The 21858-nt window shown below is 40.3% G+C and overlaps 1 protein-coding gene across 2 annotated transcripts in view; it reads left to right on the top strand.

Moving 5' to 3' along the window:
• The window catches only part of CMYA5 (cardiomyopathy associated 5), a 47573-nt gene that overhangs the window by 8433 nt on the left and 17282 nt on the right, over positions 1-21858 (top strand). The window contains exons 2-6 of one of the 2 annotated variants that reach the window (XM_019291997.3): positions 476-10967; positions 13763-13858; positions 14518-14751; positions 16544-16566; positions 18943-19064. In XM_019291997.3, coding sequence (XP_019147542.3) covers positions 476-10967; positions 13763-13858; positions 14518-14751; positions 16544-16566; positions 18943-19064 — 10967 coding nt within the window. The remainder of the gene's footprint in view (positions 1-475; positions 10968-13762; positions 13859-14517; positions 14752-16543; positions 16567-18942; positions 19065-21858) is intronic. The other variant, XR_002047736.3, reaches the window with a different exon arrangement.

The following is a 21858-nucleotide window of genomic DNA, read 5'->3' as shown; positions in this document are numbered from 1 at the left end:
CAGTGGATAGACACTGCTGCTTTGAGCATTGTATAATCATTCACACTTGCGCAAAGCAAGTGTGGGTGCTATTAAAACACTGACAGTATCTTTGAAGTGTTTAATGAAAGGTTTAATTTATACTGTGAGATAAACACACCCTGGAGAATAGCCCCAGAATCAGCTCAATCTCACACAGGCAAAACAAGGTCAGATGAAAGACTGTTCTTCCTGCATTGTCAAGATCATTTAAACACCTCGCCTTCATTGAACTAACCTTGCAACATGCAGTTTTACACAAATACATCTAAAATATAGTTGTGAGATGAAATATGACTTTTCTTGTGCTTGTACTTCAAAATTTATGCTTATGCAGTATTTTTACAACTTTGAAAACTATTTTTGCTTTAATGAAAAAGTTCGACATTTTCCTGCAATAATTTAATTTGTTGTGTGTTTTTACAGCTTTTTTTGTTATTTCTTCTTTTGTTTGTAGTTTAAAAGACCTTATCCAAAGTGAAGATGTGAAACCCAAGCTGCAGTACATCATGACTAACCCTTCCTTTTCTATGGTAACATGCCAAAGTGAAGACAGTGGAATAACCTGGGAAACCAACTCGAGCAGATGTTCTACTCCCTGGACCTCAGAAACTAGTACAGCTTCTGATCTTTACAGTATGGAAAGTTCACCAGTAGGTTCTCCTCCAGGAAAAGTTATCTTTATAATGGATGAAGGCAAGATTGTTCGGAAAAGGACACGCAAATCTTCAAACAGGGTGCCGATGGCTACAAAACAGAAGGGAGGCCAGAGCAATAAAAAACGTGACTCTTCTGGAATGCAGAGGCAAGAACCAAGAACTGTTCTAGGAGATGTGCAGGCCTCCATGTTGAATGTAGAGCAGGTGGAAGCACAAGACACAGATGAGGAAATGTTGGACAACAAAGAAGATCTAGAGAATATCGCAGAAGAGCCCGTAAAACGTGCTCCAATAAGATCAATATTTAGGGAGAGCAGACTGAGGAAAGTTGGTCCAATTCTTGGAGGACCAGTACAAGCTAGAATCCAGCTGTTCAACTCAATTTTTGGAGGGACTGGGCCAGCCCCTGAAACACTGGAGAAAAACAGAAGCCGGAGAAGTAGCTCAGCTTCAGGAGATTCTGAAAAGTTCCTTGAAACATCAGTAAAAGAAAGGCTGCAGAAGTTCGGTTCACTCTCAGAAGCAACACATCCAAAACATTTTCAGGGAGCAAGAAGTAAAATTCTTGAAACACCTTCTGAGAGAAGAAGGAAACAAAGACAACAACTCACAGAAGAAGCAAATCAAAGCTTTTCTTCACCAACTTCACCTCTTGAAAAACAGCTTACTAAGAAAAATTACATTTCATCTGAAAATACTGAATCTTATAAAATTAAAGAATCAACTCTTCAACATGAAGAAAGAAAAGACAGACAACCTCTTTTGGAGACTCCAAATCAGGTTTCAGGACACTTGCTGAAGAATGAAGAAGAAGCCAGGAAGCAGCAAAGTCATTCACCTGTGGCCAAAACATCAATAACAGAGTCAACAACCTCCACGTCACTCAAGTCTGATGAGAAACAAGTGCTGCTTCCCTCAGCTGAAAACGCAAACAAGAAGCCAGACCAACCTCTGCTGACAGCATCAGATCATCTGGATGAAGTGAAGAAGCAGGAAGTTCAGCCCATTTCTGCATCACAGTCTGTTTCAGCAGATTTTGTTAATGAACTAGATAGACCACGCTCCCAGCATATTTTACCTACAGAATCCACATCAGAACATCCTGAGAGGGAAACAGAGAAGCCTTACTTACCTGATGATCCATCAGCTAAATCCAAATATTCCACTCTAACTGAAATAAGACAGGAAGATATTATTCCTCAGTCATCAGAAACTCCACAATCTGAGTCTGAACATGAGCTTTTAAGATATTCTGGAAATGAAACAGAGAAGCAAGAAACCAAGTGTCCATCATCAACAACTGCACTGCCAGAGTCAGAGAGTTCAGGTCCAATGTATTCAGCTGAAAGAGAAGAGGGTCAAAAGATCCCACCCTCAGAAACTCAAAGTGTTCATTTGGAGAAGCAAACAAAGTCTGAACAAGACTTTTCCCTTCAGGAAACAGATAAGCAAGGAATTAAATTTAAACCACCAATTCCTGAGAATATAGATTCCAAATATTTCAGCATTTCATATCCTACTCATACAGAAACAGAAGAAACACAGAAAACTTCAGCTATAAATAAAGCAGTAGATTTCGATCACTCTGATTTTTCCATTGAAGAAAACAAACAAGCAGAAGGTGGGCAAATGAAGATGGAACATCCAGACCTCTCATATTCCAACGAAGAAACTGGAGAATCAGAGACAACACAGATGGAGACAGAGCATCTGGAATTCTCTTCTCCCAATGAAGAAACAGAGGAATTGAAGGGTGAACAGATGGAGATGGAGCATCCAGACTTCTCCTTTTCCAGGGAAGAAATAGAGGAACCAGGAAGTGCACAGCTAGAGACAGAACTTCCAGATTTCTCATATTCCAAGGAAGAAACAGAGGGATCAGAGAGTGCAATACTGGATACAGACTATCCAGAATTGCTTTTTTCCACAAAAGAAACTGAGAAATTAGGGACATCACAACTGGAGACAGAACATCCAGAATTTTCTTCCAAGGAAGAAACAAAAGAACGAGAGCATGCACAGCTGGAGATGGAGCATCCAGACTTTTCTTTTTCCAGGGAAGAAATGGAAGAATCAGATAGTGTACAGCTGGAGACAGAGCATTCAGATCTATCATATTCTAGAGAAGAAACGTTGGAATCAAAGAGTGCACAGCTGGAGATGGGTCATCCAGACTCTTGTTTTTCTAGGGAAGAAGTGGAAGAACTGCAAAGTGCACAGCTGGAGACAGAGCACTCAGATCTATCATATTCCAGAGAAGAAATGGTGGAATCAGAGAGTGCACAGCTGGAGATGGGTCATCCAGACTCTTGTTTTTCTAGGGAAGAAGTAGAGGAATTGCAAAGTGCACAGCTGGAGACAGAGCACTCAGATCTATCATATTCCAGAGAAGAAATGGTGGAATCAGAGAGTGCACAGCTGGAGATGGGTCATCCAGAATCTTCTTTAACCAAGGAAGTAGTCAAGGAAATGCAAAGTGCACAGCTGGAAATGGATCGTGTTTTGCTTTCCATGGAAGAAACAGAAAACCAAGCATTCAGTTCTTTTGAACTGGAACAGTCTGAAGAAGATAAACAAGAAGAAAAAGAAGAGCTTGCAGTGGTACATTCAGATTTATCATCTTTGATGGAGGAAGCAGAGAAAGAAAACAGTACAGAAATCCAGTTGGCACATTCAGATATATTTGATTCCACCGGAAGGGCTGAGACACAACAAACAGGGTATCTGGAAACAGCATTTTCAGATTTACCATATTCCATGAATAAAACAAAGGAGCAAGAACTGTCACAAAGTGACAAAAGAGAACAGCCACAGCAGGATTCACAGTCTGGAGGTAAGCTGGATTCCTCTGCCATGGCAATGCAAGGAGAAACTACTCGGCTGCAGTCAGAGCATCCAGTTTGGCCACATTCTACCAGAAAAGAACAGGAACGTAAAACTTCACAACTGAAGGTGGAACAGCCAGAGACAACATCTTCCACTGGCAAAACAGAACATCAAAAATTGCAACCAAAGCTGGAACAAACTGATTCACTGTATTCCCACGGAGAAACGGTACAAGAAGCTGTACAAAGAAACGTAGAAGGTCCAGAGCCATCATGTTTCACTAGTGAAGCAGAGCAACATGAAAATGTACAAGTAGTTTCAGAAAAGAAGGATTTATCATTTATCACTGGAGAAGTCATGCAAAAAGGAGTGGAGTCAGAAACTTTGGGGTCACAACTGATTGACAGAGCAAAGCCCTGGGAAATGCCACAAATGGAGCAGGAGCAGTCTTTTCCTTCCTGTTCCGCTGCTGGTACTCAGCAACAGGAAACACCACCACTGACCGTGCCCCAGCCAGATGTTTCATGGTCCTTTGGCAGAATGGAACAAGATACAGTACAAAGAGAGGTGAAACAGCAGGAAACAGATCGACAAGAAGCTGTGCAAATGGAAAGAGAGTATTCAGATATTTCAGAAAGCCTGGGTAAAGAGGAGTCACAGGTTATAGACCAAATTAATTTGGCACAAATAGCTCGACCAGGGTTAGTGCATCCATCTTTGCCATATTCCTTCAGTAAGCAAATGGAAGAAGAAATGCAAACAGAGACAGCACATCCAGAAAAAACATTTTATGTAAGTTCAGAAACAGAGAAGGAAATCATACAATACAAATCACAGCAACAAGAAACAGTACATCCAGAGCTAGAGCAAACATTTTTGCCTTCTTCCAGTGAAAAAGAAGCTCCACTGGAAATGGAAATAACTTCAGAATATTCAGATTTGACATGTTCCTCTCATAATCAAGAAAAAATGTTGGAAACCCCAACCTTACCACTCCATTTGAAGCAACGAACCACTGAACAAGTAATGATGGAACATCCAGCTTTTTCATGTGACAGTGGTGAATCAAAACAAGGTGACATTGTAGAACAGGAGTCAGGACATCCAGAGCTCTCATACTCCATGGGAGAAACTCAGCAAAAATCAGAACATTTGGATTCACAAGGAAGCCTGAGTGAAGCAGCACAAGATAAAAGTATGGAAGTAGAATCTCAATACCCAAATCTGTCATGTTCTGATGTCCAAGGAAACCTGCAAGAAACTCCACAAATGGATTCAAAATATTCAGATTTATCATTTTCCTTTGGTGAAGGCAAAGAACAATCAACTCCAAAGTTTGAGTCTAAACATCAAGAATTGCCTAAAGTAGCTAGAAAAAGAGCTTCTCCAGCAACTGCACAAATAGAGTCAAAACATCCAGAAATTGCACCATGGGAAATGAAGCATCCTGATTTGTCACATTCCACTGGTGAGACAAGCCAGGAAGAAGTAGCACCATTGGATCAAAAACACAGAAAACTTTCTTTTGGCAGAGAAAAACAGCAGAAAGCCACAAAGCAGCAGTTAGAGCAAGAAAAGTTACCACATCCTCCTGATAACATAGAACATAGAACTTCAGAACGTACCCAGGAGGGCTTGGAACAACCAGATTTATCATTTTCCATTGATAGCCCAGATGATGAAATTACACCACCAGAGGCAGAGCACACTGGTGTGGTATCTCCTCTGGACAACACAGAAGTACAACGAAGAGTACATCAGGAAACAGAGCAAACTTATCCCTTTGGACAAATGGAAGAGGTAACAGTTCAGCCAGAAGAGGAATTTTCACATTTGTCACCTTCTGTGGGTACAGCAGAGGAAATAGAAATGGCAGAACCGGGGCAGGGACATCCTGATCTGCCTTACTCTGTTTTCAAAGTTGAAGGGCTACAAACATCACAGCTGAAATCTGAACACCCTGGTCTAGCACGTTCCCTCAGCAAGGTGCAGGAAACAATCCAGCTGGGATTGGAAGAGCCAGGTGCATTGTATAGTCATGACAAAATGGAGCAACTCCCACCTGCACAGCTGGAGCCAGGCTATGCAAGCTGGGCACCCCTGGCCACGGAAGTGGGGAAACAAGGGAGAGAGCACACAACTGTGGAATGCTCTAAAAAGGAACTGTCTGTCTGCAGAGCAGAGCATCCACAAGCTGCAAAGGAGAAACAAAGAGCTCCGGATACACCATCCCAGAGTGGAGAAATGGAGCAAAGAGAAATGCTAAAAGCAGAGGCAAAGCATCCTGATTCATTGCATTCCATTGACAAAGAAAAGCCACAAGGAACTGCACAACCAGTGTTAGAAAAATCAGATCTGTCATCTTGGCCTGGCATAACAGAGAAAGGACAAACTGCTGAAGAGGAGAAGGCAGCCTTCTTGCATTCTTTCAAAAAAGCTGCACAAGGCGAGAAAGCACGGACAGAATTGGGACATTCAGAATTATGTCATTCTCTTAGTGAGGCAGAACAAGAAACTTTAAATGCAAAATCACACCATTCGGATTTATCTGCTGGCAGACTAGAACACCACGAAATCATACAGCCAGAGGCAGAAATAATGGATTTATCATGTTCAATTGGTGAAACACAGCAAACTCAAATTGCTGATGAGGATTTGGAGTGCCTGGATTTATTTCATTCCACTGGCACAGTGCAGCAAGAAAAGATTCAACCAGAGAAAGAACAGACAAATGAGTTTTCATCCTCTCTCAGTAAAGCAGAACAATGGAAAGATGCACAAATGCAGGCAGAACACCCTGAGCTGCAGTGCTCTATGGAGGAAACAGAAGGACTGCAAAAATCCCAAGCAAAATCACAATATGCAGATTTGTCCTTCTCTGTTGGCACAGCAGAACCTCATAAAACAACACAGCCAGAGTTGAAAGAACAGAGTTTGTTGCATTCATTTGTCAAAACAAAGCCATCATGGGCTGCCCTACCAGAGTCTGAACATTCAAATGTCATGGAGGCCACGGGCAAAGTACTGCACATGGATTTGTCCTCTTCTGTTAGTGAAGAAAAACAAAGTGCACAGCTGGAGGTCAAACAGGAGAGGGGAACCTATACATTACAGCCAGAGGAAATAGTACAACTAAAATTGAAACAACCAGTGTTTTCAAGTCCTCGTGGCATGGAACAGCAACGAAATACAATCCCAGTGGAAGGGGAATTCCCAAACTTCTTCTATTCCTCTGGCAAAACACAAAAACAGGACACTGCACAAGCAGAGTTCACGCCTTCTGATTTTTTGTATTCCACAGGAAAATCAGAGCAGTTGCAACCAGAACAGCTGAATTCAAAACATCCAGATTTGTCATACTCTCTTGGCAAAGCAGAGACTCATGGAATAAAGCCACTAGATTTATCATACTCCTATGGCAAGGCAGAGCAACCACAGACTGCCCAGCTGGAGCATCCAGAGATACCATATTTCACTGGTGAAACAAAGTGGAGGGATGGGGTCCAACCTGAACAGCCATGTGTTAGTCTGCAGCCCTCTGAGGTTGAAACAGAGCAGCCAGAAACACCTTCTGTATCACATACCTTTGTCAGGACCGAGGAGCAGGGAACTGCACAACCAGCCTTCAAACAATCAGATTTATTAAGTCCTATTGACAAAGCAGAAAAGCATGAAATGCCCCCACTGAGAGCAGGACATTCACAGAAGCGAGACACTGGTGTTCCTTCATCTTTAAGTGCTCAGCTGGAAAGTGAACAACAAAATTTATCATTTTCCACTGAGGAAGCAGACAGCCACAAAATTCAACCATATTCATCTCTTACTGAACAAACAGTGTCTGTACCTTTGGGTGCTTCACACACTGTTTCTGAAATAAGCCCTGAAGGAAGTCCAAAATCTTCACCTCTAACCGGAGGCTCATCCCCCAAACATTTAGAACCATCTTACTCCCGCTGTAAAACAGAGCACTCAGAAACTGCCCAGCCTGAGCCAGGATCCTTTTTTGCAAGAAAAGCAGAGAATACAGAAAGTCTTCTATGTTTGCCTGTAGCTGCAGAGTCTGAGGTTGAATGTGAAATTTTGGCTGAAGCTGAGAGAGAACAGACTCCACATTACTTTCACACAGCTATACAATTGGAATCTGAACAACTAAATTTATCATATTCTACAGATAAGACAGACACTCTAGAAAGTCAAGATTACTTGACTGTACCTTCAAAACTGCAGTCTAAACCTTCAGTTCCATTTTATTCAGCTGACGAAACATGTCAGCAAGAAGTTCCACCTTATTCAAAACCAGTCTCTGAATACTTGGTTCCCACACGGTCCCTTGCTGAACAAGAAAAGCAAAATATGCAGCCACTTATTACCCAGCCCATACAATCAGAGTGTGAAGATGTAATTCCACCACACAATGAAAAACAACTGCAAAAAATTCAGCTCAGTTCACCTGAAACAGCAAGCTTGATGACAGTGCACTTGGAGAGTATGTCTCGAGTGCAAGACCAAGACCAGCTAGAATCTCGTTTGTTGGACACCATATATTTGTCTCCAGACCAACTAAGAAGTTCCCCCAAATTCACTACTGAGCAATATGAACAAGAAATGCAACCCGATGTACAGACAGTGCCAAGGTCAGTGAGCACAGAGTCAAAGGTGACCAGTGTAGCAGACCAGCAAGCAGTGTCATCAGAGTCATCTCAATCTTTTCATAAATTTCCAGGAAAGTCAGAACTTGAAAAGTCAGTATCAGTGGCTTTCACTGATGATGAAGAGAAACAAAATACCCCACCATCTTTATCTGATGTAGCAGACATGCTTGGAAAGCAATCTAGCAAAGCTTCAGGCCTTTATACTGAAGGAGGGCATAGATGTGAAATGCAATGTTTTGAAGACCAAAAGCATATAACCTTGGAGCATCTGGGAGCAGTTTCATCAGACCTTGTTCATGAAACTGTGACACACAAAACTCAGCATTATTCTGGTGAATGGGGCAGCCCTTCTTCAGCAGAGATTAAGTCCCTTAGCTCCAGTTCTGAAGAAAAGCAGAAACCAGATACTCCATCTTTTGGGCTGGCTAGCTGGCTGGTAGAAGAGGTGAAAGCTCGCTCAGCTAGTCCAATAGGGGCTGTGGATACAGACTCACAAGGAATTCAGCTTTCTCCAAATGAAGCTTCTGATTTTGGATCAAAACAATTCCCAGCTGGAAGTGATACAGAACTTACAGTTCATGGGACTACAGAGACTAAGAGACATAGATTTAGAGTTTCTGAATCAGCGTCAAATAAATTTCCTCCCAGGAAGTCCTCAGACACTAGTCCCAAAACGCAAAGGTATGATTTACCATCTCTGGTAGGGGATAATCAAGGTCCAGATAAACTTCTGGACCATGAAACTAGTACTTCAATCCCGACAAAAATTGAAGCAATGCAACACCTGGAGGTAGGAAAAATGTCTGAAGTGCCTGAACATTACCTGAGAGAAGAGGAAAAAATGCAACATGCAAGTGCTGTAGAAGACAGTCAGCATACTCCAGAGACTACTGAACAAAAAGACCTATTTAATATCATTTCAGAAGGTTATGAAATACTCAATATTCACGCACCTACACATATTTCTTCTGTTGATCAAGAAGAAAGTAAACACATGCCTGATAAATTAGAATACTTGGAAACAAATACTTCATTTAGAAGAAAATTAGGTGATGATGGCCAGACAGCCCTAAGTTCTGGAAGAACCACAGAAATTTCAGAAAGCTCAGTATTGGGAAAGACTGAAACCTATGAACTAATAGAATCAGTCAAAAAGGATGATGTTGAGGAAACTGGAGAAACTCAACAAGAAAACCTCCTGTTGCCAGAAAACAATAATTATGCAATGCTGGATCCTAATAATGGTACTGCTGATATGGATTATTTTGAAAAATACACATTGATTGATGATAAATCCCCAATTCAGCCACAATTTGAAAGACAAATTTCATTGTCTCCTGTGACAGAAGATCCTAATGAATCAATGGAAGAAGCCAAATCTTTTAAAGAAAGTACTGAGGTAGATACTTCGGAAGAGTTTTCCTTGCTTGAGGACCTGGATGAAGTCTTTTATGGTACCATAAAAGGAGAAAGCAAAACACAGTTCTATGCAGAGGCTTCAAGACCTTTACCACTGCAGAAATCAATTGATTCTAGCAGTAAAAGCTTTACAAATGTAGAAGAAGAACAGAAGTCACCAGGGACCCCACTCTTTGATTCAGAAGGAGGAGTGCTAGAACGATCTCTCTTGTTCCCTACCACTGTTGCTGCAGTTAACCCAGAGCTTTTAGAGGAGCCACCTGCTCTGTCATTTTTATACAAGGACCTCTATGCGGAAGCAGTAGGAGAAAAGACAAAGGATGAGACTCCCTCTGATGAAGAAAGTGGTAATTCTAATGCGTCTTTCCCTAGTAGAAATTCAGACACAGATGATGGAACTGGAATGTATTTTGAAAAATACATTCTTAAAGATGAAATTCCAAGTAAGGCCATAGGGCCTCAAAAAGATCAGATACCAGAAGATGAATCCTTTAGTGGAGGAATTTTGGTTTGGAGTTCAGAGAACAAGCAGGAGCAGGGATTTGGTGATTTTCCTGAGGTTCTGTCAGAAAGAGGTGTTATGGAGAGAGACAAAATTCAGGTTGACAGCAACATTCAAGCAACAGTTTGCAAGCCAATGCATGCCATTCCTTTTGGAAGCAAAACAGTTCTTTCAGGTGTAAGAACTGATACCACTGAACAAAGAGAAGAAGAAAATGTATCAGTAGAAACAACTGAAGAGTTTCCAGAGCAGTCAAGTCAACAAGCATACACTCAACGAGTGGATTATCAGGGAGCCATGTATCAAGAAGCTGGCACTAAGCAGGAAGAACGGCAAGATATAACAGCAGTTCCGCAAATGGAAAAGTACGTTCCGTATGTCAGGGCTCCCACTGAAGACAGTGCAGATGATCAGTATACTCAGGAACATCTGTCCTGTGTCCCTACCATTCAGCAAACAGAGAATCCAGACTTGCAAATAGAGGAGCAGCACCCTGATGTTTATGAAGATCTTGCTGAGTCAATGGACTATGATGTGATTACACAAGAAGAGCTTTTGCAAGATGAAATATCGTCTCAATTTACACACGAGGAGCTATTATTTGAAGACAGGGACTCCTTTGATCATGCTGCTGATAGTTATGAATTTGTTAATGAGCCAGAACAAAGAATACCTGTTGAGCTTGAAGATTCAGGCTTTGTGGTGATGTATCCTGAAAAATCAGCAATGAACATTCCTCAAGTTGAAAGCCCACAAAGAGAACTGAAGAAAGCACAAGCAGACACTTACTGTTACCACTGCAAATGCCCAATATCTGCTATTGACAAGCTTTTTGGAGAGCATAAAGACCATGAAGTCACAACACTAGATGATGCTGCAACCAATATGAAGGTAAGAATTAATCCGGGTAAGAAAAGGAGCTACTAAGGCTAATTTTTTCAGTCCTCTTGCATTGTCAAGGGCAGAGGCTTCAAAAAGCAGTCCAGACGCCAAGTTGCAGTATCTATAAAATACAAACTATTCCTAAACACCTGTTAGAGATCTTGAAGGGAGACTATCTTACTAACGTATTCTCTGGAGTCCCAGGCTTGCCAAGCTGGTGTTTTAATTTATTCAGAAGCTTGAATGGCCTTGTTTATACGTAGTTGTTACCAGACTTTTCATCTTTCAGTCCTCTTATCTGTGTAAGTTTGTTCTGGTTTTGATATGTAGGGGGAGAAATGGGAAGAACGTTGTTTCTATGAAAATAAAACTTGAGTAACAGCAGCTCACTTCACTTGACAAGGTATAGAAGCCTCCATATGTGGAGACCAGTATCACCATAAAGAGTTCCCTGTCTCACCTACATGCGTTGGTTGCTGGGAGGTGTTAGACAAATTACACTGCACAATTTTGTGTAAGTGCCAACCTGTTTTCTGTTCCATTCATTTTCATCTGCAAGTCGGCCTTAAACAGGAGAGGGATGTTTAACAAGAGCATGTACTGACAGGACAAGGGGGAATGTCTTTAAATTGAAAGGGGGCAGGTTTTTGTTAGACATAAGGAAAAAAATTCTTCACTGTGAGGGTGGTGCGACAGTGGAACAGGTTGTCCAGAGAAGTTGTGGATGCCCCACCACTGGAAGTGTTCAAGGCCAGGCTGGATGGGGCTCTGAGCAACCTGGTCTAATGGAATGTGTCCCTGCCCATGGCAAGGAAATTGGAACTACATGGTCTTTAAGGCTCCTTCCAACCCAAATCATTGTGATCTGTGCTAATAGCTTTGTAGTGTCAGCACAGGTAGGAGTTTATGAAGTCCTACTTCTTGCCACTATCTCTAAGCTGCTCCCTCTTAAAAGACAGATAAAATGCCCTCCATTTCGGTAGGCTAGTCCATTGCTACCAATACTAGTGAAAATGCTTTTTCTATGGAAGCTATTTTCATTAAAGTGAAGTTCTACTTGTGAAAACAACATGAGTGTGACAGCTCACTTCTCCCATATCAGATCTGTTCCTGTACAAGTGAACATATCATACAGGTGTTCCTTTCTTGGTTACCAGCTATTTACTCTCACCGCAGTAAATGTGAGGTGAAAGGTGACAGTCTTGGCGACAAATGAAAGGTGAGGTCTCTTTCTTGGCACATTTTCATTTGAAAGAAATACAGATTTTATGTCATTTCACTGAAATTCCAGAAGAGCTTGTATTGGTAGTATTTATGTAATCTTTATGTTACCTCATATGCAGAAGAGAGAAATCAAAAGTGGGAGGAGTCAATGTGAGAGTTTCAAATATCAGTACTTGCAAAATATCTCCATGGTGTGCAGATGTAGAGCTGCTTTTTATATATGGCCATTCATGCTTGACTTAGCAGTGATAACAAGCCACAAGTAAGTTAGTAGCAAAGTCACAGACCCCAGCCACCCCTCAAATGTACCTGCATTACAGCGAGTCAAGTTAAGCTGCAAATAAACATCCCATGATATCATTCTCTGGCTGTGGAGCATGGACATGAAGCGAATATTAAATTTGGCTACAACACAGGCCTGGCTTCACATGATTTCTAACACTCAGGGCTCAGGTTACTTTGAGACTGCATTTGTATGTCTCATGTTACTTCTGTATAATTACTGAGAAAACATTAAGATAGCAAAATGCTTATTGCATGATTTAAAAAATTATTTTAATTATTTTTTATTATTGTTGCTTGAAAAATGTAAGAACATAGCTTCACAGTAAATTAAATGAGCTATGGATGGCATCTGTCAGGTTTTAGAGATCATCTTGGCAAACAGAAATTTGTTTCCAAGTCTTGATGATTTGCCCTAAGTATTTTTAAAGTGAGCTTTCAATGGTATTGTCCAATGTGACATTTGTAATTAATGTAAAGTCATGTGCTTTTTTCCTACAGATCTAGCTGTAAAATTCTGCCATAATAAGAAGCTGTTACAAAGGAAGACACCTTCCTTTTAGATTTATGCCATCAAATTAAAACTAAGCATTTTTATAAATTAAGAGTTGCTCCAGAGCAGTTGAACAACTTGTTTTCATAAAAGGTCAAGAAGGACTAAGAAAATGTTCTGAGTTGTCTCGGATGCCTGTTGTGCCTTGGGCTGCCTTTGTTTCCACATAACTCCATCAGTGATTTTGATGATTTCTTGCTTATAGGAATTTTATATATATATATATATATATATATACACACACACACATACAGGGATATCTATCTACATATACATACATAAAGGGATATCTATTTATCTATATATCGATCTATATAGAGACAGATATCTATCTTTAAAATTGTAATTTAAAAAGCCATGACACTGTACAATCTATAACCCTCACAACTACCTTTGTTATCTTCCTTTTTATGGGCTTGTTCCTGTGATCTCTCAAGGACACTCATGAGGCTCTGAGTACCTTCACTTTCTGGCAAAGCTGCATGGGAATTCATACCGTTCAACAGCTTGTATGGACACAGCACCTTATCAAACTGAGCTCACTTTTCTGGTTTGGAAAGAGTTCTGTGACTGTTCCAGTTGCTATTTCTGTGCTTGTTTTTGTAGCCAGGGTGATACTTGAACTTACTTAGCAATTGTTCCAATGGTGGCTCATGGCAAAAGGAAAATATTCACCTAAAATAAATTCTGTGTAAAAAGTTTATAAAACAACCTGCCTAAGTTACTGAAACATTTTAAATTTCAGGATCAGTTAAGCAAATTGCTAACAGCACTGGAAGAAAAGTCAATGAAGATTGAAGAGTTTGTGAGTGATATTGAATTGCGATTTAACTCAGTTGAGGTAAGTCCTGTGTTTTATCACACTAGTTTTCTTTCCCTCTACAAGATTACTTCCAAGATATGCTTGCCTTGTTGAGCAACTTCATTGCTTCCACTAAAATGGGCTGTTTCTCCAGTCCTCAAACTGACTTCTCTGGAAATTCACTGAAAGGTGTTAACTTTGGAGGAAGAAAAAGATTGCTTTCTTGCGCATTACTGCAAAGTGGAACATGTAACTGTCAAACACTGAAGGAAAAAGTTCCCTTAATTTTGTTTATGCCTATAAAAAGCTCACACTATGTCTTTATTTAGAATCCCATGTGAATCATCTAAATTAGCTGGCCAGTGTTTTAAGTTCTGATTGCCCAAGTTCTTAAGCCTTGAGAACTATATTAACTGCAGTTGTAAGTATAGATTTTTAGCTATTTCGTAGTCAGACTTCCTATCTCAGTGCTCAAATATTAAAATTTAATTTTAAGCCCTAACAGTAAAAAAAAAAAAAAAAAAAGCTGTTGTTGTTTTTGATGTATTTCTCTAGAGATATTTCTCTCAGAGGAGTTTGCTTGCAGAAATAAAATTGTCTTATTGTCAGTGTGACAATGAATGAATCTGGTGGATGGCTCATGTATGGGTAATTGAGAATTTCTGTATATTCATTAATGTTGTCATTTTATTCTGCAGGAAAACTGTAAGAAAAATGCAGACTTATTGGAAAAGCAGAATGAAGAGATGCTCAAGAAAGTGGTAGCTCAATATGATGAGAAATCAGAGAACTTTGAGGAAGTGAAGAAGATGAAAATGGAGTACCTGTATGAGCAGATGGTAAATTTCCAGCAAACTGTTGATTCAGCAAAGGAAACTTTGGAGACAACAGTAAAAGAAACAGATGAAGTGGATGGATTTGTTTTCCTAAATGTAAGTAAAACTAGCTTTCATGCTGTAGCTTTTATGATATTAGTTAGGAAAGGACTTCTGTATCTAGGGTCTCAATGAGTTATTTACTTTTCTTTTTAAGACAGCTAAATCCTGCTAACTCAGCTATTCCACTCTGAAGCTGCTCGATCATTTGCTTTTGATGTGGGAATTCTCAGAGAGAACTGTAGAGATGATGCACAGGACAAAAATGTGACTTACACCACTAAAATGGTTCTGTTCATTTTATAAGAAGGTGAAAAGACAGTTTGATAATATATCTAGAATTAATCACTGAGAAGTAAGAGACATTACCGTATTCAGGTATTTTACTGTATGAAAAATAAAATACATATTATGTATAATAATAAACAACAAGAAAATCACTTTTGAAACAAGAAAATGTAATTGAAAAGTAAAATTGTTTCTGGGTTTTAGGGTTTTTTGGTGTGTGTTGTTGTTGTTTGAGGGTTTTGTTGTTGTTGTTTTGGTGTATTTTTTAATGAGCAGATGGGCAGTATTTATGCACTCAAATTACTGAGGCTGTGATAAATATTTACTATTGAAAAACAGAGAGGGGCTGTGTTGGTTGCTGACTGGGGTAAAACCACGACAGTGGGATAGGCTGAAGGCTCTGCATGTGAGGTGCATGTCTCTAATGGTTCTTTCTGGATGTTAAAAACTTCTCCAGTGAATCTACACGACTGGGCCTGCCTAACTCATACAGTCATTAGTCTGTATTAAACTTTGTTCAGAGGGTGTTGCAGGTCCTGTGTCCTCCAATACTATTCTTGTGCTGCAAGACTTGTCCTTAAGTGAGCCATGGTACTTTCTTCTCTCTACAAGTGTATTACCTCAAAGAGGTAATGGAGTCTCAAAGAGGATGATGGAGTTTCTGGGATAATAATCTTCCCCTGTTATGGAATTAGCATGTGGTCTGGAAGTTGCAGAGAAATGATCCAGAATGCCAGAAATAAAACGTCAAATTACTGTCTAAAGACTGATCACTCATGCAAAATAAACCAGCTTCTGAAATACAAGTGCCCAGCCCATATACACCCTGCAGCTACAGAAATGATGGACCAATATTTGGCTTTCTTCCCTGCTCCATGCCACACAACATTGTAGTATCCTGTAACCAAGGGAATGTTGTGGTAGATTAGCTATTTTGGGAGGGACGAAAAATCTAGATTATTTTCCTGATTTTGTGAGGGTCAGTGCTTTGGCAAAATGATAACTTTGTAATCTGTAATTCTTTTGCAGGGCTATGAAAATTACTAGATTCCCTGCTCCCTTCTGTTAGTGATAAAGCAGGGGAACTTTTTTGTTCACAGGCCAGGAAACATTAGCTGAAGATTCCTGGGGCATGGGACAAACTCTCACTCTATAAGTATAAATCTCACATAGGTTTTAGTAATAAGAAGTTATGAAGGACATTTTAGCCAGAATTTGGATTTAACTATTCTTAACATGCAAGTGATTTCTTTCTCTAAAAGTCGTGGTTTAAGAAAGCTCCATCTTTAAACCTAGATATTGAATACTGAACCCTCAGGCACTTAAAACAAGATTTATACTCTAATACCCTGCTGAGCCAGAGCTTTGAAATTAAATATTCCTAAGGAAACAAATTCTCTGCTGGTGTGAATGCACAGCATTCCACACAGCCTCAAGTCAATAAAGCTGTGTGTTTTATGTCTGTGGAGAGTAGAAAGACTGTTAGATGAGCATGATTGGCTTTTCAGCACTTTGGGGGTTTTTGAAAACCATTAACATTTTTTTTTCCTTCTCTTCCTAGTCATCTAAAGAATTGAATAAAAGGTACATGAAGTATGGGTTAAGTGTACTGTAGTGAGCATTAGGCCTAGCATGCTAGATGCTTCATTCAGTATTTGCAAGCTTTGAAAACACACTGCTAGTAATCAGAGCTACCTTTATAAACCTTGCAAATAATGAAATTTAGAAAAGTGGCTTTATACTTGTTACTTGCTGTAACTGACTGGTTTTGAAGTGTTTTGCACATGTTCTGTAATGCATTAATTAAACAAATAGCATGTTAAAACATCAGCTCAATTTTAAACCTCTGCACAGACATTTTTAAACAGACGCTCCTTGTAGTTATCATTATACATACATATACAATAACCATTTTGACCATGTGTCCACCTTTTAGACTGATCAGATATATCACTGATATGTTTCTTTTTTCACTAGTCTGGTTCTGTATCACTTGGTCTCTGAAAGGTTGTAACACAAAGCAATACAGGTAGTTGGACTAAGTTGGACTATGCTTCTTGAACACAACTCCAGAAGAATGAGATTAAGTAGATTTCCAAACCTGACTAGAAGACTATGAGCTGATGTTTTCCTGTGGCTCTCCACTGGTACTGCCTAATTCAGGGTGTGTTGGAGGGCTGGTGCCTCATCATGGCTGCATCATGGTCTGCCTGAACACAACGGTAAATGCATACAATCACAAACAGCTTTCTGCCATGTGGGATTTTCTCAAGGGAGTTACTTTGGTGAGTCCCATCCTTTATGAGGGAAGTGTTCAATCATAAGCCCATATTCCCCAAATAAATTTTCTAGGGTAAAAGAGAAACATTCAGAGCGGTTGGCTCCAGGCTTCTCCCGTGCAAGCCCCCCAAACTGCACTACCCACCCCACCACCCCTGACTTTCCCCAGAGGGCTTGGGCACTGCGCAGTGCAAATCCAACATACCCTTGTCAGTGCTGCCTCAGCCATCACAGGGATATGCATGCTGACATGGACTGGGGCATAACAGTAACACCAGGGTTTCAGTTTGCAGTCAAATTACAACCCCAGGGGAGAGATCTGAAGAGAATGTGACAAACACCCCTTCAAGGTTTCTATTAATCTCCAAAATAAGAACTATAAATCTGGACTCACCTGTTGCAAGTCAAACTGTCTGGCCATGTATCTGCACTTAGTTTACTGCATATGATTAGAGCAGGTAAAATGAGACGAAACGATTTTCCAATGCTTTCTGTCCACTTGATCTTCTTTACTTACACAACAAAGTTTATTCTGTTTGGTGCATGGTCTTGGTTATAACTTTAGTTTGATAATACCTGTTAACCTAAAATAGATTAAGAACAAGTCTATTTAACAATGCATGTTTTTCTAAAGAAAGTGTATTTTATATTTGCAGTGCTTTGCTAATATTATGCATAATTAACTACTTCAGTGACTGAAAAAAATGAAGGGGAAAATGATAAAATTCAGACGCCTTGAAAAAAAATTTCTTCCATTTTCTTGAGGCTGCTTCTGTCCCAGAGTTAAAAATGTTTGGGGTTTTTTTCATATAATGAACCCAGCAAGTATGGGCTAATTAAATGGAATCTATTTTTCTCATGTTTTTTGGCTTGCCACAAGCAGCTGCTTTACGTTACATCTCCGGAGTCAGCTGCTGTAGTTAGCTCTAAGTTTGTAACCTTTAAAGGCACTGCATTAGCAAGCCCCAAGCCCATGCTCTTGAGAGTCTTGCTGTGAACTTCCACACCTTCACATTCTCGTGGGTTGTGTGCACTCTCACTGTGCTCCTGACTCGAAACTGCAGTCTAAATGTTCAAAATCAGGGAAACAGCTTCTCCTTACATGCTGTCCTCAAGTTCACAGGAAATATTTAGAGAAGTGCAAGTCACGTGGTCTTTGCTTCTGGCCTTTGGAAAACTATGCAACAGTCCTCCACAAAGAATTTATATGGACAGATAATACCGTCCCTGCCCGGCTCCGTGGGGTCCCGCGTGCCCCCACAGAAGCACGGGTGGGTTCAGTGCTACAGTCGGTAGCAAAGAGTCCAGAAGGGCATTTGCTTGCGCTCCGGCAGGAGCATTCATTCCTGCTACACTGTCAAAGGTTACAGAGGCAAATACAAACGTGATCCCGAAGCTCACGGTTTTACCTGCGCGTGGGGAAAGGCGGGACCAGGGAATAGGGACCAATGGGAAAGCTCTGAGGGAGTGACGAGGGGTAGAGGCTGACAGCCAACCGGGGAATCCAAACTGGGATAGATTAACCTAGCAGAACAACGCATCCTGGGGGAAGCCTTTCTGGTCACCTTAACATAAACTGGTTCCTGTGGCACTAGGGACTTTTCTTACTGAGCACTCTCTGTCCCTTGTAGTGTATGTTCACTGGCCACGACAGACAGATATGTGTTTTCTTTCAATTAGGTTACTTTCTGCGATGGATACCACTCTCTCTTTAGAGAAGGTGCCCAGTGCTTTTTCTCTGTTCGAGCACTATGCGGACAGCCCAGGACAAAGCAACCAACACTCCTTACAACACGTGGCTGGTAAGAAACTCTGGATATCGTCTTCACAAAACCTGACATTTTGGCAATGCTTTGGAAATTTTAGGAAGCTAAAAATAGAATCTATTTGAGAAGTGTAGATTTCCAAACCATGTAATTAGCAATCAGAGTTGAATGTAAAATGAAGTTTAATTGTGCACAAGTGTTTGGCTTATAGTAGGTACAGTAAGATGAGCAACAGAGGGAGGAATGCTAAATTGGGGGATTCTTGCATCATTTCAGACATCTGTACCTCAGACAAGCTGAAGGTCTCTATCTGTAAATCTCCTGGGGCTAAAAAAGTTGCTTTTACTTGCATGCAGAGATAGAAGAAGCAATCAATGGGTCTCCTGAGCTCTCTTCCTCTGAGGATGGCAGCCCCAGAATGCCTGGTGTTGGAATGAGAGCAGCGGGCTGGTTGATAGTTGAGGTCCCTGGACTTGTCACAAATGAATGGAGGCACCTGAAACTCCCAAGGGATGTGAAGGGAAAGTGGTTAACTATAGCTGGAAACAGCCTCTGCTTGGGAGGCTGGTAATGAAAATTGCACATGATAAAGGGGTTTACTTATCTCTGTCTGATATTTCATGTCCTTTAAAGAGCCTGACCGAGCTTTCTGCTCTGCCTGTGTATATAGGTGTATTATCGAGATCTGGACAGCTGTCAACGAAGATCTTGTCAGCACCATTTTGTGGTTCATTTTCTTCATAATGGGACCTCACTCCGGGGTTTCTTTTTCAAGAGAACATTGGTTTAGGGATGTCACATCTCATTGTCAGGCTTTGTGGCCCCCCATTCATCATCACATGCACCACTGCCAGCATAGTCACTCCCTGGCTTTTGAAGTGAAGCCCCTTTCTCATGTGTTTGGTCCCTGAGCACTGAAACTGGAGCATTAGATTCCCTAAGGTGCTTTGTTCACTGGCTGGATTTTCAAGTGACTAATGGTACCATAGAGAAGTGCCCACCTTGTGCTGACTCTCTGGTGTATCTAATAAGGGCTGAGTGCACTTAGCAGTGTCAGTATAAGGAGATTGTCTCTCTCCTTCACACCACTACTTTTATTAGACCTGGAGGAACTCAAATATATCTGAGATGTTAATGTCCTTGTCAGATGTATATGAATTTGCCTGTGGCACTTGTAAGCTTCTCAGGTGAAGTTGGACAGGCATTTGTGCATGCAGCATTATCGCAGTGTCATTTTTTTAGGAAGTCAGATAAAACAACCACTTTTGTAACTCACTCTGTCAGTTAACTTGCTGGTGTAAATGTGCTATGTGTCTTGGCTTAGTTCCCAAACTTCCTCTTGCAGTCCCGTGGGTGCAACCGTTCATTCCTCCTAGGCTACTGCCTACTGGCAAGGTCATACAGGTGGAGAGATCCATGTATTTCTTTTTCCCACAAGCCACTCCAACATATATTTCCCTAAACTGCTGAAGCCTGCTTTCTGAGTTAGTTTGCATTAGCTACTGTGTTTGCTGGCTCCAGACCAGTTTGCTTTGACAAACTGCAGATGAGTAACTGTCCACTAGTAAGAGATCTTCAAAGGTCCTTATTCTTTATACTTACTTAATCTCTAACATACCTAGGCATACCTGTCTTCACCTTTACTGCAAAGTATTTAAACTGCTATTGTGATTTTTACTTTGGCAAGCAGTAGACAAAAAAAATTCAATGAGTTTTTTCTTATTTATTTGATAGTTTGTTTTTTCAAGGTTACACCCTCCCTGAAGGAAAATAGTTACATGCATACATGAAACTTGATTAGGAATTGAATGGCTTGAATACATTAATTTTTCACATACTGACGACCATTTTAAGACACTCAGAATTTTATTTGAATTAAGCCATATGACGGAATGCCTATGAACATGCCAGGTTTCTTCAATCCATGTATTTTCCTTCAGAAAATACGGTGTTTTACTGAACAATTTCATAAAACATTATTTTCACCACTTCAGAAACATGTTTCCTTCAAAATGCCCTCCATTTCCCAATTTTCCATATCCACTAATGAAATGCCCTTTTCCCTCAAATTCTTCCTTCTTTCATGTAATCCATTTCCATTCAGAAATGCATTAGCATAAAAAACCCTTGCAGCATACCATTGAGCATAATGGAACCCAGGTTCTGCCTGGGAATAGAAGAGTGGGAATAATTTAAAAATTTGAAAATCATTCTTTCCAAAGCCCACTGCAAGTCCTGGCCTTTTATACTGGAAGGCAAGGACCTTTGCTGATTGCAAAAAAGTTTCCCGTAGAGTCACAGAGGAATGTATCTGCTCTCCTTCTTCAACTACGCATAACCAAGGAAATATTGTTTCTCATTACATCGGAAAACATATGGATTATTATTTTTCTCCCGGGGCTGTGGAGATTACGTAGCACAATGGAAAACTTCCTTACACCACAGCACTTCAATGAAAACTGAATTGATGAGAACATCCCACTTTTCTGTTGAAAAATATAATTTAGTCAAACTCATATTGCAAATACCTCATTTTTTGATTAAAATTCACTTTAAAAGGGACCACTTAAAAAAGTACAATGCACAAAGATTCTGTTTCTGAACAGTTCAGCTTCTTGTTTCGAAATTGCTTCTTTTCAAATTGTTTCATATTAAGCAAAAGGAAATTAGAAATCAAATGTTTCTCAACGTTGCTGAACTGAATTTCGATCTACGATTTTTTTTCAGAAGTTTCATTCAGTAAACTAGCTTCTGTTCAGATTTGGCATAATAATAAATCTTGCAACTGTGGGGTTTCTGTGATCAAAAATAGTGGTTTCTAGGCAACTTC

Source organism: Corvus cornix, chromosome Z (assembly GCF_000738735.6).
Source record: "Corvus cornix cornix isolate S_Up_H32 chromosome Z, ASM73873v5, whole genome shotgun sequence".
NCBI lineage: Eukaryota > Metazoa > Chordata > Aves > Passeriformes > Corvidae > Corvus > Corvus cornix.
This window is presented reverse-complemented; position numbering and strand designations above follow the sequence as displayed.